Source organism: Pelodiscus sinensis, chromosome 6, assembly GCF_052426305.1.
Source record: "Pelodiscus sinensis isolate ZL-2025 chromosome 6, ASM5242630v1, whole genome shotgun sequence".
Taxonomy (NCBI): domain Eukaryota; kingdom Metazoa; phylum Chordata; order Testudines; family Trionychidae; genus Pelodiscus; species Pelodiscus sinensis.
Window position 1 is genome coordinate 72,669,187 of NC_143057.1, and position 19,249 is coordinate 72,688,435.

General features: G+C 36.4%; 1 protein-coding gene across 5 annotated transcripts in view; it reads left to right on the forward strand.

The window, feature by feature from the left end:
• MCTP1 (multiple C2 and transmembrane domain containing 1) overlaps window positions 1-19,249 on the forward strand; it is a 395,876-nt gene that overhangs the window by 221,238 nt on the left and 155,389 nt on the right. For all 5 annotated transcript variants that reach the window (XM_075932144.2, XM_075932147.2, XM_075932145.2 and 2 more), the window contains 2 exons: window positions 11,263-11,449; window positions 16,238-16,331. In XM_075932144.2, the coding sequence (XP_075788259.2) occupies window positions 11,263-11,449; window positions 16,238-16,331 (281 nt within the window). The remainder of the gene's footprint in view (window positions 1-11,262; window positions 11,450-16,237; window positions 16,332-19,249) is intronic.

Sequence of the window (19,249 nt, forward strand, 5' to 3'; positions counted from 1 at the left end):
CTCATATATTGGAGAAAATGCTCCTGAGCAGAATAATTTCACTTTTCAATCTCCTTTTCCAGTCTTTTGCCAGGTCACAGAATCCCTCTTCCCTCCTTCCTCCCCCCTCCACACCCATCATCATGCCAGGTGACTAACAAGGCAAGCACCTTATTTTGGGACTTCAGTCCAATGAGGCAAAGGATTACCGATAAGGCTACCAAAACACATACTCCAAATGGAGTGTGGCACTTGGTCACTGTGTGTGTGTGTTTCTTTCTAAAAGAATTTCTGAAACCTGTTCTCCAAACCATAGCAGTATGGGCCAAGATGGGGGTTCAGATAATGTAAAGTTTGGATAATAGAACAGAGATCCAGGTGACAGAGAAGACTGCTGTGCTGGTGAAGGCTCTTGCATGGCAGCCTTGGCAGCCTTGCTGTCACAGGACTGACAGTGGAGCTGCATAAAGTTCCTGTGCTGTTACCAGGCTGCCACCCAATCTATGGTCAGGATTACAGTCTCCTGATGGTGCTAGAGTCTTATCTGTGCAAGTTAGCCAGTTTGGCTTGTATCACTGCACCTGTAGCCTGCATTAAATGAACTAGTAGGTTGGAGCAGTGCACCTCTAGATAATCCAATTAAAATCTGTCTGGAATGCTATTCAGCCAACCAGAAGAGTGAGTGTGAGTGTGTACACAGACTATCCTGGTTAGCTGAGTAACACGTAAGATATAATTTTATTTCTGGATAAAATCCGTATATTCACTCTCTCTCTTTGTAATATATATATCTATATATAATCTCCCACATCATTTATATATTTTACATATTCCCAATTTCATACCTAAAGTCCCTCCCAAACACAAAATGCTTTATTCTGGAATTTTTCTCCTATATTGTCTTTGCCAGAAAAGAAAATTGGTCTGGAACCAATTGTTTTCACAAAGGGTCAGTGAAACTTATTTTTAATAATAAAATGTACTCCTTATTCCAGCGCACACCAGGGTGGGTACCCTGCTTGCCAGTTTTGTCCTTTTCGTGTAATTAAAATAGGCCATAATATTAACTGTGTACCTGAATGCAATGAAATAATTGGAAACAACATTTTGTAATCCTCTTCTAGTACAATGTACCCACAAAGTTCAATTGAGTTTACACTGTACAGTATTTGAACTGGTAAAATTACTGGGTAAACAAGAACAAGAGTGTAACTGCAGGCTAGAGATTTAGTGTAATGTGTGCATCAGAGTATTAAAATATATAAATCTAGAATAGATATATATATAAATTACTTATATATTTTATATATATAGTAGCATTCAAAAGTACACAGAACAATCTTGAACAAAAGACCTGGGGGAGACTCAAGAATACAAATAAATTTAGACATGAGGGATTTCTGTGTAATAACACTATGAAACTAGGTGGCTTTCTAAACACAGGAACTAGGACCTGGAAAGAGAGCACTCAGTCTACTAAAGATTATACAAAGGTTAGAGGCACCAAGGTCTAGGGACCAGGAGATTGTCTCAGGTAACTTTATGTAGGGATTTTTCTGGAGAGCAACAGAATCTGGAGGCTTATGGGCAATCAGTGTAAGTTCTGGTAAATGTGAATATTGGGATAGTTTTCTGAACCTCCCAAAGATTAATTTTTCATGCAAATGTTTGTATTATACTATATACACCAACAATATTGAAAAACATAATTTGAATATCCAGATCAGACAGCTGACGAATAAATTAGTTACAGATTTACCACAACTAGAAGTAAATGTTTTTTCTATGTCCCGTTGAGCCAGAAAGTAGTCTAGTTTGATAAAAAAGAGATACTATAGAAAGTTTAGGCTGCTAATAAGAAGCAGCTATTATGATAAATATCAAACCCAGGGGAAATTTTAAATCTCTCTAATTATCTAGTTTTCTTATTGCCTGCATTTTTTAAGGCGATTGTGACTCTGTCACCTTTACAATAATCAACTAATAAATCCTTATGATTGTTATACCTTTATGCATAGCAGTAATTGGAACAAATTGGGTGCTGACAGCTGCCATAAATTGTCAAGAATGAGTGCTGTCAGAGAACAAGTGGTTTCTATGAACATACAGGATAAGTAAATCCCATGTCATGCAATTTTATTCAGCTGAAGTTATTTTCAATCCAATACAGTAGGATCTATAATAGTATTTATTAATGGGAAAATGCATGCTTATCTTCAAAATGACATTAATTTTTCCTCATATTTTATGCTAGGGGATTATTGTTGACTTAGATATGAAGAATGTGTGTATGTGTGCATGTGATATAAATATGAAATCTATGGTAATCCCTGTATGTTTGTGTGTATTTTGATCAGCATCTGAGTCTCTGCTACCCTCCAAAATTGATGCAAGCTATGAGTGGAACACCTTGTATTGTATGTTCATTAACCTGCATATTGTTTATATTTATTGGGAGAAATTTCCTTTTTTTCATATTGTTGTCTCTACTACAATTTTATGGGTGCATTATACATATTTCTGTCTTTGACTTTTTCTTTTGCTAAAATTAATGTTATGAAAATGTGGTTAAAAATTGCAATTTTTAAAAAAATGTTTGACACCCGGTTCATTATGGTTTATTTACCTACTCTTTTTTCATAGTATGTAAGTTATAGGAATTCTGTTAGCACACACAAATAAAAGCAGAATGAGAACTGTACCACTGCTTTATTTATCTGAAAGCACAGTGATATTCTTGTTAGAAATCTTTAAACTAAAATGTGGGGCTTTGTATCTAAAACATCTCACAGTTTCCTTTACATTTTTTAATTGACTGGTGCTGCTAACCTTTGCATCAATTCTCTAAGATATAGCTAAAATTGAGTGAAGGAGTTACGCTTACAGTGTCTTCTCTGTTGCTAATGTTTCATTGTAAATGTGTTTTCAGAGTTGTGGGCAGATTGCAGTTTGTATTAAAGTATGGGCATTTTTTTTTAATACTGATGACTAGCAAAGAATTTCTGAATAGTTAGTGTGAAATTCAGTTTCAATCATTTCATGATAGAACTTGCTGAATAGAGAATTTAGCAATTTTGTAGAGTTAAGCTGAGACAAATAACTACTAATGATTGTTGGAAACAACAGAATTTTGTTCACATGGTGGTCTCAAACATCTGCATAATCATGAACTTGTGAGGTTTTATTGGGAAAACATGTAATTTTTGAGACACTACACATTTAAATTTAGAAAATACAACAGTAAGAGTAGACTATTGGGATTTAGGTTTTTGGGTGTGTGCATATGTAAATTACACATTACAAGACACAAGTAATTCTTCCACTCTACTCTGCACTGATTAGGTTGCAACTGGAGTGATGTGTCCAGTTCTGGGCATGCCATTTCAGGAAAAATGTGGAGAAAATGGAAGAAAGTCCAAAGTAGAGCAACAAATTATTTCAGGTCTAGAAAACATGATCATGAGAGAACACTGAAATAATTGAGTTTGTTTAGTCAGGAAAAGAAGACTGAGCTGAAGATAAGTTTTCAAGTACCTAAAAGGTTTCTACGAGGAGGAGGAAGAAAAGTTGTTCTGTTCTCAAAAATGTAGGATAAGAAGCAATGGATTTACAGTAAGAGAGGTTTTGGACATTATGAAAAACTTGCTTCCTATTGGGGTGGTTAAGCATTGGAACCTATTGCCCAGGGAGTTTGTAGAATCTCTATCATTGGAGATTTTTAAGAGCAGGTTAGAGAAGCACCTATCTCAGGAATTGTATTGATAATACTTAACCCTGCCATGAGTGCAGGAGACTGGACAAGATGACCTCTTGGGGTCCCTTCCAGACTATATACATAAATGTGTGCATGCGCATACAATATATTATATGCTTATAATATATTTAGTAGATTAATAGATGAAGTTATAACAGAAGCACCTCCTTATTTCAAGTTCATTTATGATCAGATATGTGAATGTGTAAGAACAGTATCAGCACATCTGCCTTTTAGGTTGAATCCTGATATGTGCTGAGCACCTATATCTCCCATTAATTTCTTACTATTAGCAACTCTTAGGATTTGGCCCTCAAGATATTCCAGAACATGTACATGTTTGTAGTTACTACTGTTAAAGCTATAGAACTGCTAAAGTTTTTAAGAAAAAGAAAATGAACTAGATGAATGGTTCTCAAACTTTAGCAACTCAAGGACCCCCATTTTTATTTAATTTTTTTGCAGTCCCTCAAGCCTACAAACATCTAATTTCCCCAAGGGATGCTCAGTCCTAGGTCTTGATTTCATTCTTCCTTTCCCTAAAACCCCACCCCTGCTCCACCAATGTCCTCTCTTTCCCTGCTCTTTTTGCCCCTAAAAAGTTTGTATCCTCCTCCTTTTTCCTATCATCCCTAATTCCAGGCTACTGCCCCTTTCCCGTTCTGCTCCTATCCTCCTCTTCCTCCGCTTGATCAATATATCCTCGAAGATTGGCACCTCCTCTGCTGATACCCAGTCATGCTAGCCTCTGGCTCCTGAATCCATCACAATATGCCAGCCTCCGAGCTTCTGTGGCTCACTACTTTCCCACTCACTCTCGTCTAATTGCTATTCCACCGTAACCACCTCACCCATCTGCATTCTAAGTCAGGCTTCTTTTTTCTTGGTATTTGGTTCCCAGTAAGAGGAGCATTGAAAGCACAGGAGGAATAGTCTCCTTGCTCTTAATTCTTGTGCCTGAGAGCACAGCAGTCTGGAGCAGCAACTGCAAGGACAATCCTGTTCTGTCAGTCTCTGCAGCCTCAGAATAGAGCAGTGGTGGGGAACCTGCAAGCTGCACGTAGCCCATCGGGGTTTTGTGTGTGGCTTGAGAAACATTTTGTTTACTGTTGTCCACAAATGCAGAGCTGTCAGATTCTACTGGTTTCTATCAGTATAAGTTTTTTCCTACCAGTATGTAAAGCAAGGGCATGCAAACTGCCTGCTGATGTAAAAGTAACTTACATTTCTGTTGCATTGCAACCCAACCTTATAGCTAGGGATATGAATGGGTAACTGGTTAATTAGTCACCCGGTAAGTCAGGTACCAGTTAACCAGTCCCTGGGAGTGCCTCCCCCTCATTCCTGCCCATCCGTGGCCTGACGATTAACCAGGATTTTACATCCCTATTCAGAGCCCAGCTGCTGGATCCCTGGGGCTTTCTGAGGCAGTGGGGAACCACTGCCCAGTCACCTGAGCACTGGGGCTGGAGCATCTTAGCTGGCCAGTCTGTTACTCATGCACCATACTGAGTTGCATTGACTTAGTCTGATGCTGATTGCATGCAGCTTGACCATGAGAACCATGTACTCGCTCTGAAACATAGCAGTGCTTTGACAGGATGCAATCAGCAGACCCTGCAAAAACTAGGTACACAAGAGCAACTAGCAAAGATCCCCTATCCCAAGAGACTGTCTTGGTTATGACTCTAAGATGGAGGGCCACTCACATAGCCCGCTCACTAGCCTAGTTTTCCCATTACTGGAATTAGAGCATTTTCAGTTGCTTTGTGGGGATGGTGCATGTGTGCAGTCCAAATACCATTTAGAGCTGTGTAACAAAAAATGGAGAGGCACAGAAAGGAAATGATTTTGGAGCTGGAGAAGACCTCTTGTGAGTGAGACTGAAAGAGATCTCATTATCAAAAAATAAATGTAGCAGTAACTTGATTGTGGTACATAAACAGCTTCCTGAGAATACCGTACTTAGGATGAAGTGCACGTTAGTACTCATCAGAGAAAGAGATAGGTGACACTGCACCCAATAGTCTTCGTAATGGTATAATGCATTTTACAAGATATGTATTTTCAGGTGTCTTTGGAAAAGTTATGATTTATGAATGATTATCGTAGTTGTCTGAATATATCACTTTGTGTCTGAAATTATGAATGTGAAGTTAGGAGTAGGTATCTGTATTTCAAATGTGCTTAATCTGGGAAGACCCACAGTTAGTCTTTCAGGTACAACAATGAAGTAGCTAAACAGTGATGATGGTCCATCAACAAAAACAATACATTATGGAAGAGCTTCGCCTTCCTATAAACCTTTCAGTCTGCTTGTAAGTAATGGCTGCTATGATTCAGCAAAGGCATGTGACCCAACATGATGCTGAACTTCATTCTGGTATGTGTATTTTTCCACAAACTGAGATGGGAACTGAGTTTGGAACAAAGGTTTTCACTGTGTTAAAGCTATATAAGGGGTGGTGTAGCATCATTTAGTGATCTTCCTGCTCACACAAGTAAACTCCTAGAAGCAGTTGATGAACAAAGACTGAATTGGGGCAAGTGCTGATCTCAGGCTAAGGGTATTCTAACCTGCGTATGGAAACCTGGTGGACTACTTGTATTATCAGCCAGGGTGAGAGACTATCTAATATCTTAAGCTTAGTTTGCAGTTTGTTTGTTTGTTTGCTAGGTAATCTGCTTGGATCTGTTTGCTATGATACATAATCACTTAACCTTTTGTAATTAATAAACTTGTTGCTTTATCTAAACCAGTGAAGTGTCAGTTTGGATACAACTTAGCTTTGTTGCATATCCTTCTCACATCTAGGTGAAGGTCAACTTTATTAATGAGCTCACTTTTGTACAGATCTTTGTGCAGTGTAAGATGATAGAATTCTGGAGAGGCTGATGCACCAGCAAAGCAATATAGGCTGGGCCAGGCCATCTGAGTGGTTAGATGGGGATGACAATCCATCAGGCACCAATAATTGGAAGATAAAGCCAGATAGACTCAAATTAGGAAGAAAGCAGGATACAGGTTTTAGGTGTGAGGATGATTAACCATTGGAACATAAGAGTGGCCAGACTCAAATTAGGAAGAAAGCAGGATACAGGTTTTAGGTGTGAGGATGATTAACCATTGGAACATAAGAGTGGCCACACTATGTGAGACCAGAGGTCCATCTAACCCAGAATCCTGTCTTCTGACAGTGGCCAATACAAGGTGCCCACAAAGGGAATGAACAGAACAGGTAATCAAGTGATCCCACCCATGTCTCCCATTCCCAGCTTCTGACAAACAGAGGCTAGGGAACAAAATATCTAGTAGATGTAAAATCTTGTGTACAGGCTATGTTTGCAGACCTAGATTAGGATTAATGGTAACGTTTGTCCTAATTCTTACCTGAATTTTTTTTTTTTGCTTCTGAGCATTCCATAAAGAATGGCCTTCATTTGAAATGGTTCCAGGGGCATTAATGGTCAGATTCAGAACTCAGTTAAAATACAGTTCTCAAAATAGCTACCGTTTCTAATTGTTCTTAGTCTGACAACTCAAAGCAAAGAGTCTAAGCACCATTTGCTCTTGTTTGCTTCCTGATTATATAAGACTTTACTTCCCTCCTTGGGAAATTTCTCTATCAGTCCAGTACCAGAATCTTCTGTCTTAGACCTCTTAAAAGATGCCATCTTAAACGAAGCAAGGTAGATGACTGCTTCATCTCATACTGTACAGACCCAGAACTTCAAATAGAACTCACCTAGAGAAGACTTGCACTGCCTTTCTGTCTTCATTAGAACCCCTATCCCTTCTGACCTCAGTCTCCATCCTGGGTGACCCATTGGGAGTCCAGAAAGGCATCCATACTGTTAACTCTGTCATACTGCAGATAGTAGGCTATGCACCACCAGAATAGGAAGAACTAAATGAGGCATTTCTGGAACAAGTAACTTAAGTGTTGAGAGCACATCTTTGTAGCAATGAGGGACTTGAACTACCTAGACATCTGTTTGAAAAGTTGTATGGCAAAATGCACAGTTTCCAGTAAGTCCTTGAATTCATTTGAGTGTTTTAGTTTATAAAGTAGAGGAAGAACCCAATGGGACCGCAATTTTAGACTTGATTCTGACCAACAAGGAGAAATTGGTATAAAATCTGATGTGAAAAGCAGTTTGGGTGACAGTGAACCTAAGGAAAGGAAGGGGAGTTACCATTATTCATCATAGTAAAAAAAGATTTTTCTTTACTATAATGAATAATGGTAATTAAGTGGAAAGTACAGTGGAGGTAACCTTCCCTTGATTATTCCCATAATTAGGTAGGAAAGGAGGGAATGCCTTTACTAGACCTCCTTACCGCTCAGGTCCCTCCAGCAACTTCATTCCTGGGATCTGACAATTCCTAGGGGGAGATTCAACCAATACCACTTTCATCTTGATTCCTCCAGGAGCATCATTGCTGGGCTCTCGCCAGCCTCACAGGAGTAGTAATGTGGACTGTAATGTTGGGGGTTGGCTCTATGCCAGACCAGTCAGAAGTTCCCAACTACTCTGAGATGGTTCAATTACTGAAGAATCATTGAAAAAAGGATAGAGAATAAGACAGAGAATACCTTATTGCCACTATATAAATCCATGGTATACTCATATCTTGAACACTGCATACAGACGTGGTCGCCTCGTCTCCAAAAAGATATACTGGCATTGGAAAAGGTTCAGAAAAGGGCAACAAAAATGATTAGGGTTTTGGAATGGGTGCCATGTGAAGAGAGCTGAAAAGGGGGAAGAGGATATGATAGAGTTCTGTAAAATCATGGCAGATATGGAGTAAGTGAATAAGGTAAAGTTATTTACTTGTTCCCAAAACATAAGAACTAGGGGGTCACCAAATGAAATTAATAGGTAGCAGGTTTAAAACACACACAAGGAAGTTTTTCTTCACACAGCACACAGTCAATATGTGGAAATGCTTGCCAGAGAATGATGTCAAGACCAGGACTTGAATAGGGTTCAAAAAAAGAACTAGATAAATACATGGAGGTTCGGTCCATCAATACTTATTAGCCAGAATGTATAGGAATGGTGTCCCTAACCTCTTTGTTGGAGGCTAGAAATGGATGATAGGAGAGGTATCACTTGCTGATTTCCTGTTTGTTCACTCCCTCTGGGGCATCTGGCATTGGCAACTGATGGAAGACAGGATGCTAGTCAAGATGGACCTTTGGTCTGATCCAGTATGGCCATTATTATGTTATGTTCTACGTCTCTATTGAGTCCTTTCCCAAGACATTTATCCATTACTGCATATTGACTTTTATGGAATACCTGCATTGAACATCTGCTATCAACTTAAATAGTAAGTTGCAGGATATGGCCTACCACCAAGTCGGACCTGCTGTGAAGAAGGGAAAACCCCAACCACAACTGCGTGTGGGCCAGCTTGGTGGAAAGAGAAAAATTCCTTCTAACCCCCTTATCGGGGTGGCTAACATAATGTGGACAGTAGAAATAGCCAATAACTTGGTATATATATTAAAATAGGGAGGGATGGTGGGTGCTGCTGATCCTACTACATGAATAAGAGGGAGGGTCTCAATACAGCCTGACCTTTTAAACCCCCTCAGTCTTCAGTCATGAAGAGAATACATACTGGCCTCTTCCAGCAATTTTATGTGTCTTGTTCCCCGTCCCTTCTGAGCCATCAAGAATCACTCTTCTTCCAGATAGCCAGATAAACAACCCTCCACCTTAAGATGCAGGATAGTGAAATTCCAACAGTTCTATTCTTCTCCTCAAACATTAATATGCCATTCTACACACCAATTGCTATTTTTGGTTTATGTTAATAGGAACACCAACAAATTGAAAATCAAAACTATTCAAAAGGTCTATAGCCACAATTCTACAGCTGCACACAACACCTAATATAACTTTTGTTGTTTGTTTTTATTTCAGCTAGACTGTAACTTTATAAAAATCCAAAATAAAAGGCAAATGCAAAGCCCAGAAAGTTCTTTGTCTCTGTTTTAAAATGTTTCATTTAAGATAATTAATTGAATCTAACTACTGTATCAGCTTTGGAGAGGTTTGTTTTGGCTAAACGACAGCTAAACAATGTACAGTAAACAGGAAAGAGGGTGAAATATCCTTCCAATAAATTTAATGTGTTCATAATAGCAGAGTGCCCATTTTATGGGGCCCATTTAGTCTCACGATTGGCTATTTCCTGTCTTAAAATGCCTATTTATTAATGTCTGTCACCTTTCTCTCCGTTTATTGGCCCTGCGGTCAGCACACTATCTCTCTGCAAAATCTGTTCATGTTTTTATGAAAAGAATTTGTGAGCTGTTTAGCTTAGTCAGAGTGGCATATAGAACGTGGACATGTCAGATTAAATAATTATGGTTAAAACCAGATTATTAAATGGCCAAACTGTAATCAGAATGTTACCCATTTATTTGGATTTTATTTTCATGGATATACTTAATCTACTGTTATAATGTTAAGAAAAAAGTTATGGATGTAAATAGTTAAATTACTACTTTTAATAAGTCCTGTCCATGCTAGTATGACCGTTCATATCATGTTTTAGTCTGAAAATGTAAAGAAATTCACAGCTATATTCTAGGAAAGATGAAATCTATAAAATACACTAATATATTTAAAATACCTGACAGCGTTAACTACTAGATGCCTAGAATATATATGTAGAATATTTGACTATATGATATTGTCCTTTAAGGCTTGATTTAGGTGTGCCCATGTTTGAGGGGTGGGATGATTTAATTAGGGTTGGTCCTGCTTCAGCAGGAGGCAGAACTCAATGACCTCCTGAGGTCTCTTCCAGCCCTAGGATTCTATGATTCCATGAGTGGTGATTGACAATACTTTCTCTGCTTCTCTCTGGTTTTTAAGGCTGAAGCATTCTTCAGTTGTCCCCAGACATGCATGCTCACTGGCTCATGAAGAGTCTACTCCTGTCTACTTTCCTCAAAGTGGGAATATATAGTGTGTGCAGTTTCTGCTCTGCCTCTTGTACCTAGAACCATCACAGGAGGTTTAATGTAGCCGTTGGTTGGATGCCTTGTTCCCCTTATTTTTATATCCAGTCTTTTTATCCACTATCATGGTCAATTTAATGAAGAATTTTTGTTCAAAAAAGCATGACTAGTATTAGTTTGGTGTTCAATTATTTTTAAAGGCACACTCTTTTGTGTGTATGTGTGTGTTATGTACACATAAGAGACAGATCAAAGCTTCACAATTTGGATTTGAATCTGGATTTCTAGTACCCTAATTTGTGGTAGGTTTTGATTCTGACCCTTCTTTGGAGTTTATATTTAAAATAAATGTACAGTTCCTCTGCGATATAATGAATTAAAGCTAAAATTAGGCAAGAGATGTGGCTGAAACTGAAGATAAATCCTTCCACGGACTGAGAAGGAATTTCTACTTTTTACATAGTGGAGTGCAGGTCAGGCCATATGGCTCTTGTTTGATCTAATGAAGAAAGCCACTCACTGATTCAAAACGTTTGTTTCTAGGTGCCAGGTTGACCTGTCGGCTCTGAGTAGAGAACAAACTCACAAGCTGGAGTTGCATCTGGAAGACGGAGAAGGATGCTTGGTGCTGCTGGTCACCCTGACAGCATCAGCTGCAGTCAGTATTTCTGACCTCTCTGTCAACTCCTTGGAGGATCAGAAAGAGCGAGAGGAAATACTGAAGAGATATGTATGTAGTACCTATCTCTTAACTTTTTTAGCATAATGTTACAAATAATTAACTACTCTGAGAAAAATTTCTGAATTTATCTGCTATATAATCAATGCTGATATAAGCTAATTGCTATTAATAGTAATTGGCTTAAATACCTGGCTAACATAATCAGAGCCTTAAATTTAACCTTTCTATAAAGTGTTGTGTATATTAATATTCAGCTACTGTATTTGACCATGTGTCAAACTACTTGATGTAATTTGGATTATTTTTGTTTTCTAAATGCAGTAAAATTTAAGATGTTGTTTTGCAGTTGTACAATAGCAACTATTCATTTCAGCTTGAGTAAGGTACCCATATCTTTTGCAAAGGTTTGTCAGTTGTTATATAGCATACTAGAAAGCAAACAGACTTCTTACTTTTGACTTAGAGTTTGGAGCAGTGGTTTGTATCATTAAAATATTCTAAGCCATCTTTCCATTTTAGAATATTCTAAAGCAAATTATTTTATTTCCCAGCATCCTCACATTGTGCAGAATCTGTGTAGTTTTATTAAAGCAACAGAGAGGGGAGCTCTTACTCCAGCATTTATTTATACCTAAATCACTAAAAGTAACTGTCTTTCCACAGATGAAGAAAGGGGGGGGGGGGTGAAGCTATTTCCACTTAAAATTACAAAGCTTTTATTGTACAATGCTGCCAGGTGTTTAGAAGGCTTCTCTAGACACTCAACCATTAAACCAAGCTCCGACGAACAAAGGGCCGCTTAATTTTTTTTAAAGATTTTAAAATATTCCTATTCCCTGACTGACATCCTTTCAATAACTGAATTTAATAAAGATGTACCTTATCAGACTGTGCAGATAACATGAAGTGCTAGTACTAATGCTGTACAATATTCTTCAAACAGATTAGCAGGATGTGTGCTTCAGCAAATTTATTCAGGCTATCTCCACTGAATCAGCTGTCTGCTAATGCTTGTACAACTCATACACCAATAGTGTTATCATAAACACAGTTTAATAGAGGTGACTTAGCAAGACTAAACATTATATTTTCTAGCTCAACTTAGAGCTAAAGTACTGTGTACCATCTCTGAAATATAATTACAATTATGAGAATTATTTCAGATTTTGACATTTACCAATACAGCGTGTAGATTTTTATAAGTATAGTATAAAACATTTCTGATAAATTTTATAGTGACACACATTCTGATATGAAGTGTAAAAATACCATATTTTTTGTGGATCATTATGGTAATATGATGCAAGTTAAGTGATAGTGATAGTTTTGATCATTTAGCATCAGTATAGAAAAATACTATTGCACCATATTTTTACATAGCTTTCTTAATTTCTTTTTTCTTCATAAATTAAATACATAGGATTATTTATGTGGTAAAAGAATAATCAAATGATTTCTTATTCTGACGTTTATATATACAAAACACAGTTTTTTCAAAATTTAAATATTTTCAATATGCACATTTTTGTGTATTTGAAATTTAAGAAAACAAATAAGCATTGTTTGAAGAGTGTATTCAATCCAGTATCTGGCAGAAAAATGAAGTTTTACAATTGCATGCATTTTACATTTTAACATTGAAATGCCTGCGTAGTGTTTTGTTCACTGAAGTGACCAATAAATAGCAGCAGAAATAGAGGGCTAAGACTTGCAATACAATATTTCAGAATTCAAAATTTCTTTCCTTAGCTGTCTGCTTATCTTTAGTGTTTGCGTAGTATCTGCCTTAAAGGACAGAGATGTAAAAAACCAGTATTATGCAATTAGTGAGATACATTATACCATTTGGTAACTATATTTTAGATTTTTATTTATTTTTATTTTTTTTTGCTAGTTGCTATCTGAAATGTGCTGTGCATCCATTCTTGTGGCCAAAAGCAGTTAATGAGCTGACCCTGGCATCAGATCAAATAGCCCTGGAAAATGACTCTATTACTGTCATTTAACCATTTGTAGCTGAACATCAGAGCCCTACAAATTAAACAGACATTACTATTTGAACCGTTATTTTACCACAATTGTCTGAGAAGATTAATCTGTTTTGGGCTGGGGGAGGAGGGCAGTAATGGGTACAGAGCAAGAGAGATTGTATGACCTTTTCAGAACTGGTGTGCTGAACCCCTGCTCCCCCTTGTCACAGTTTAAAAACCAGAGAAGCTAGTTTAGAGAAGAAGTTGTTAGCATTCCATTTTTATTATGACATTTCACAGTCATCCGATTTAATGTCCCTTGACCGGATTGTCCACCGTGAGACGATGGGCTTGAAATGTTATTTAGAGCATTGATAAAAGGTGAGCAGTTCTAAGATGACAGCAAGTCATAAGGCTGGTGGTGTGACATTAATTTTCTCCATAACAGAGATGGAATAAGACGTCACGGTGACAAGCTGTCAATCAGTACTGGCCCCTCAGTGTATCTCGACGCCATAGGATGGGGTATTGCTTCTCCCATAATAGAGCTGAACTGAGATGCTCTCCCTGACAGCTGCTGCAGCCATACAGAAAATATATTATACAGCCTTTCATTAAAAAAATAAAGAGGACTCATCTCCAGAGCATTTCAATCTTTTCCCATCTATTGAGGGCTGAAAGGATTCACAGCAAATCATAGATTCCTCTGCTATGGAAATTTCAGGCTTCAGAAACCATCCAGGTTTCGAGGCCTTCAACAATAATCATAAATAAGACCGAATGTATTTTGATAAATCATTACTTAGTTACATATTTAAAGTAATGTATTAAAATAATTCATATATCCTAGAGTCCCTACAATAATATTGTACCATATGCCAGGGACCCATCTTGTCAGAATATGCAATGAATTACTCTAAATCATCTGATTTGCTGAAACTAAAAGTTGAAACCATAATTATCCTCCAGAGTCTGTAAAGGGGGTATCAGATACAGTGTGAAATACAGTAATGCTGCTTTTTTGCAGTGTTTTTGGAGCTTGGGGGATTTGTTTGTATCCACTATTTAATATTTGGTGTAGCCACTATGAAACTTGGGTTAAATAGGTTAAAAAAAAATGGTTCAAAACCCCTTTTTTTGGGGGGTGAGGGCGTACAGTATATCTCTTCCCTTTCCACACTGCATTAGAAGAGGGAAATTGTTTGTATTATGTCAGACCTAATAAGAGGATTCCAAAATGTAATCATTATTGTAAAAATGATATGCCAATAAGCATTTGAATTATAACATCACTTTCTGTAACATCACCTCTAATACCCTCAATTTGCAAGTACATAAACAGAAGCTGAAGTATATTTTGATTAAACTTTGTCATCTGTCTATTTTAAACAAATTTCTGAAGATAAACAAATGTTAAAAAAGATTAAAATGTAATCCTTCTGATAAACACTGTCAATATATGAAAATAAGTAAAGCGTATGAGACTGCACATAATTGAATTTCTTCAGCTTAGTATACCAAGGTCAAACCTTCATTGTAAATAATAAACAGTCATATGGGACTTATAAAATTAATGTCAAAGTATGATTTGACTGTCAAATTTTTTTTCATAAAAGACAAGGATGCGTTTTAATAGCTATGTTTGGTATGCAGAAATATATATTTTAAGCAGCCTACCATTTAAGCTTATGTGCACCATAACCATTTAGAACAGTAATGTTAGTTTACTCGCATCAAATTCTTAATTTTCCATAAGTCGGTTTTAGTCCTGTAATACAATTATAAGTCCTTGACTTAGTGTCTGTGCTGATGCTTGCATGGCCTACAAACCAAAACATTGTTATAAATAGTCAGATCAAGAGGCTTCACATGCTTTGAGTCACAATAGTAGAATGGGAAGGCCATGCGCATAAAACCTATTGGGCCTTAAAAATGTCTTCGAGTGTTTTGTCGAGTGATTTTGTACATAGATGCTAATTTTTAAGGTCAAGATCTTCAAACACTTTTGAAAATCGGACCATATTCCTAAATGTTTAAAACTGGATTTGGGAGCCTAATTTTGGTTTTGCAGTTTTGGAGATCCAAATATATATAAATAATTTAAAAATAAATGTTAGCAAGCATTCTCTCAATTAACTGTGGGATTAAAAACGCATCTGTGGAACTGGCCACTGAATTCGTGCTTTATGAAAATCTTTCTGGCTTAATGAACTAACTGTAATGCTATTCTGTTCCTTTTTATTTAAAACACTTTTTCTAAATAGTCATCTAACAGATTTCCAAAAAATATTGCTTTACCATGATTAAATGCTAGTACTTCATTCCAGGTTTTTTGTTTAAAAAAAGTCAAAATTATATATAAATCTTGATGGTGAGGCCAATACTCTTATTATGAGCTTTCCTTGTAATATACTGAGACACATACTTTAATCTCTTACTCTGTCTTTGCAGGTGTCACCCTTGTTAAACATTACTCATAAAATTATTTTACACAAACTGTAATAGGGAAAACATAAGAATGATTTTCGGGAGCAAGAGGAGCTATTGTATATTTTATCTCTTGTTGTCTAAATAGGATATTAAAATCTAAGTAGTTAACTGCTCAGATATCTAATCTTAGAGTAATGCAGTAATGTTAATTTCTTATTAATGTATTTTATCATGACATACTCTTCAATTTTTATCTTAAAATGGAATGTATAGAAATAAAGACTGAGAACAGTAAGTTCCTATTGAAATTAAAAATTAAGAAGGCAGTCATTTGAAACACATCCTTGTATTTAATGAAATTTGGATCAGGGAGGGAAAATCATTAGCCTTTTTCCTCTCCAGTAGCCTGTAGTAACTTTTTATTATTATTGTTTAGAGCACAATGAGGATGTTTCACAACATGAAGGATGTAGGATTTCTACAAGTCAAGGTCATCAGAGCAGAAGCATTGATGGCAGCTGATGTCACAGGCAAGATCTGATTCACTTTCTGATATAATATATAGTATAATGAAAGAGTCTTGGATTGGGTCATTTTATAAAAATTGATTAGCTTCTACAAAGTATAGAGTTTAAGGAAGATAAGTGTGTCAGAATTTCACCAACCTTTTATCCCAAAAAAATCTCCAAGCGATCAAAACGTACTATATACTGGGCTATTAGTCCTTGTAATACCAGTGAATAGAGTCCTATACACAGTATTTATGTGAAAGAGAAATACACCTGTTTCACCATCAGAGGTCCTGCAAAGACATTCCATGTGCTACAAAAGTAAGACTTTATTTTTAATGGATACAAATACATAAAATTCTCAGAATCAAAACTGAATTAAAGAGGAATGTTTTGGTACTACTAAAAAACTTGCCACATTGTATGTGGTCTAAAATAAAAAAAATCTTCCAAAGAAATAGTTTCCTGCAACCAGCATTATAAATGTAAATGACCCATTATAGAAAAATGACTTGAATAACTGCTTCCAAAATAGTCCAAAGAAAATAATTTTGAAAGCCTTCATTTTTAAATGTTCTTTTTTTCTCTGTGTATTAATAATTAATTGATTGGATGATGTTGCCCCCTTCTTTTTGGAAACTTAAGAATAATCACTGGAGTCATAGAATTTTTTTCAGAAATTTGTTCTTTTAAAAGTACGCCCTCCTGCGCAGTGCACATGTTGAATAAGAGATGAAATTGTCTCTAAGAATAACCACTGACGCTGTAAGGATTCATGAATTAGCTGACTAGATTAACCTACTTGATTTAGCTGCCACTTCAGAATTTAAAGTTCTGTCACAAGTACAAATACATGGTAAAAATTCCTGTCCTAATGGTTCTGTGTAAATCAAGATGAATATCAATAGTTTGTTATCTTAGAAGATCAAACAGGACAAAATTTTATTGCTGAAATAAGATATCTAGCTGGTGAAATACAAAATAACAGATTCTTTGGCAGAGATTGGAAAAACATTTCTAGAGATTCCTCACTCTGCTTTGACCTTATAATCCAATGTGCTCTAAGCAGAGAGAGAGAGATTAAGTTATTCAGGGGCAATGGGATAATTCAGTCTCTGACCTTGTTCAGGCTTGGACTTTTCGTGATCAACATGTCATTTGTGCCAGTTGTAGAAGTTTTGAGGAATATATTTGATTCAGTTAGAGATGTGCATAGCTATCAAAAACCATTTTCAGACTTTGTACATTCGTAATGACTGTTGTTTAGCAAATGGAAGAAACATGGATCCTAAATTTTTTTATTCTCCAGGAATAGCCAGAGCAATTACTGACAAAATATAGAGGTTTCTAAAGGGTTATATATTTCAAAGTTTATGCAAATTACTGTACATTTTGAGAAAAAAATTGCCATCAGTTTGAAAGGTGAGCAAAAGGTGTATTAAGTAATGCTATAATTTACACCTATTTTGTAAAATGACCTTTAGAACTATGTAGGTGACCTTCAGATTCAATTTTGAATTTGAATAATATATGTTTAGAAATGATTGATTTGCTGATGGCTGAGTTTAATTCTTCATTGTATGTTCATTCCACATACGTCTCCAGCAAAGTGTAGACAGATAGCATTTAGGAACTCATCCTCCAACTCTTACTTATGTGAGTAGACCAGCTGGCCTCAATAATGTTACATATGTGATTAAGGGTTGCTCATATGAATATGGTACAGGATGCTGGTTTGCTTTTTTTATCTAATACAAATACTCTTTGTGTTAATCTTAGGGTTTTTCCCTGGAGTCTAAATAGCACCACATAGATACCCCTGTGCAGTACTTGTATGATTTACTTCCTTTCCTGTAGGCTGAAAATATCCCATTTCACTTTCAGGCGTGTTTTACTAAAAGTAATAAATCAAAATTCATTAGTTTAGGCTGAATAGTTTTAAGAAATCATAATATTCCATCATTAAGCATAAGCACAGAGTGGGAAAGATTTCTGTAATCTTTTAAGTAGTCATCAATCTTGCTACAGTTAAAAGGAATTTTTCTTTCAAAATGTAAAATTTTCCTTTTGTTACCATACATTCATTGAGAAGCACTGTAATACTGTATTAACTCTGTGTGAATAAAGAGCAATTGAGAGTCCCATTGAATGCGGGAGTAAAAAGCACAAATTACTTTTTAATGAAACCCTCAATTCTTTTCCTTTCCACAAAAGCCCATAGCCTTGTTCAGCTGAATACTACTACAGTAGGTCACTTCAGTTAAGCCCCTAATAAACTGTTGATAGTAGAGGGTAGTTTTTTCTTTAGATTCAATAGCCTAGTGTTGGACAGTGCACTTCAAATCATTAAGGTTAATACAGATTTTAAAAAGAGATTAACTCAGTGGTTAAGGCCTCAGTTTACAACTCGTATACATACACATACATTGAACAAGACATGAAAGTGGACTGAAATTTCAGCCAACTTGTGAGCAGGCTTTCACAGCTTGAAAAACTGGGTGCTACAGTTTTGAAAATGAAGTGTGATATAACTGAGTTTGAGACTTATTGAAATGTACTATTCGGTCAATCCATTTAGACAAACACACAAAAGGACAGTCCTCTGAAGTGTTCAGTGCTCAGCACTCCAGCTTAATTTCAGTGAGAGTGGGGAATGATGAGCACTTGTATGACTGGTCTCTAAAAGAAGTGACCTACTATAAGAATATATTTTCCTTTCATCAGGGAAAAATACAGAGCAGTATATCTCAAATGTGGTCATAGAATTCCTGCCTCAGGCCAAAAATTTTAGGGCCTTCAACGTCAGATTTAATTAAGTTGGGAACTGTGCTGGAGCAAAAGGCATTCACTGGGAAAAATATTACAAAATATAACTTTAGAATTGTAATTTGAACAAAGGGAATGGAACAAAAAATACTGTTTGGCTGTTCTATTCTTTT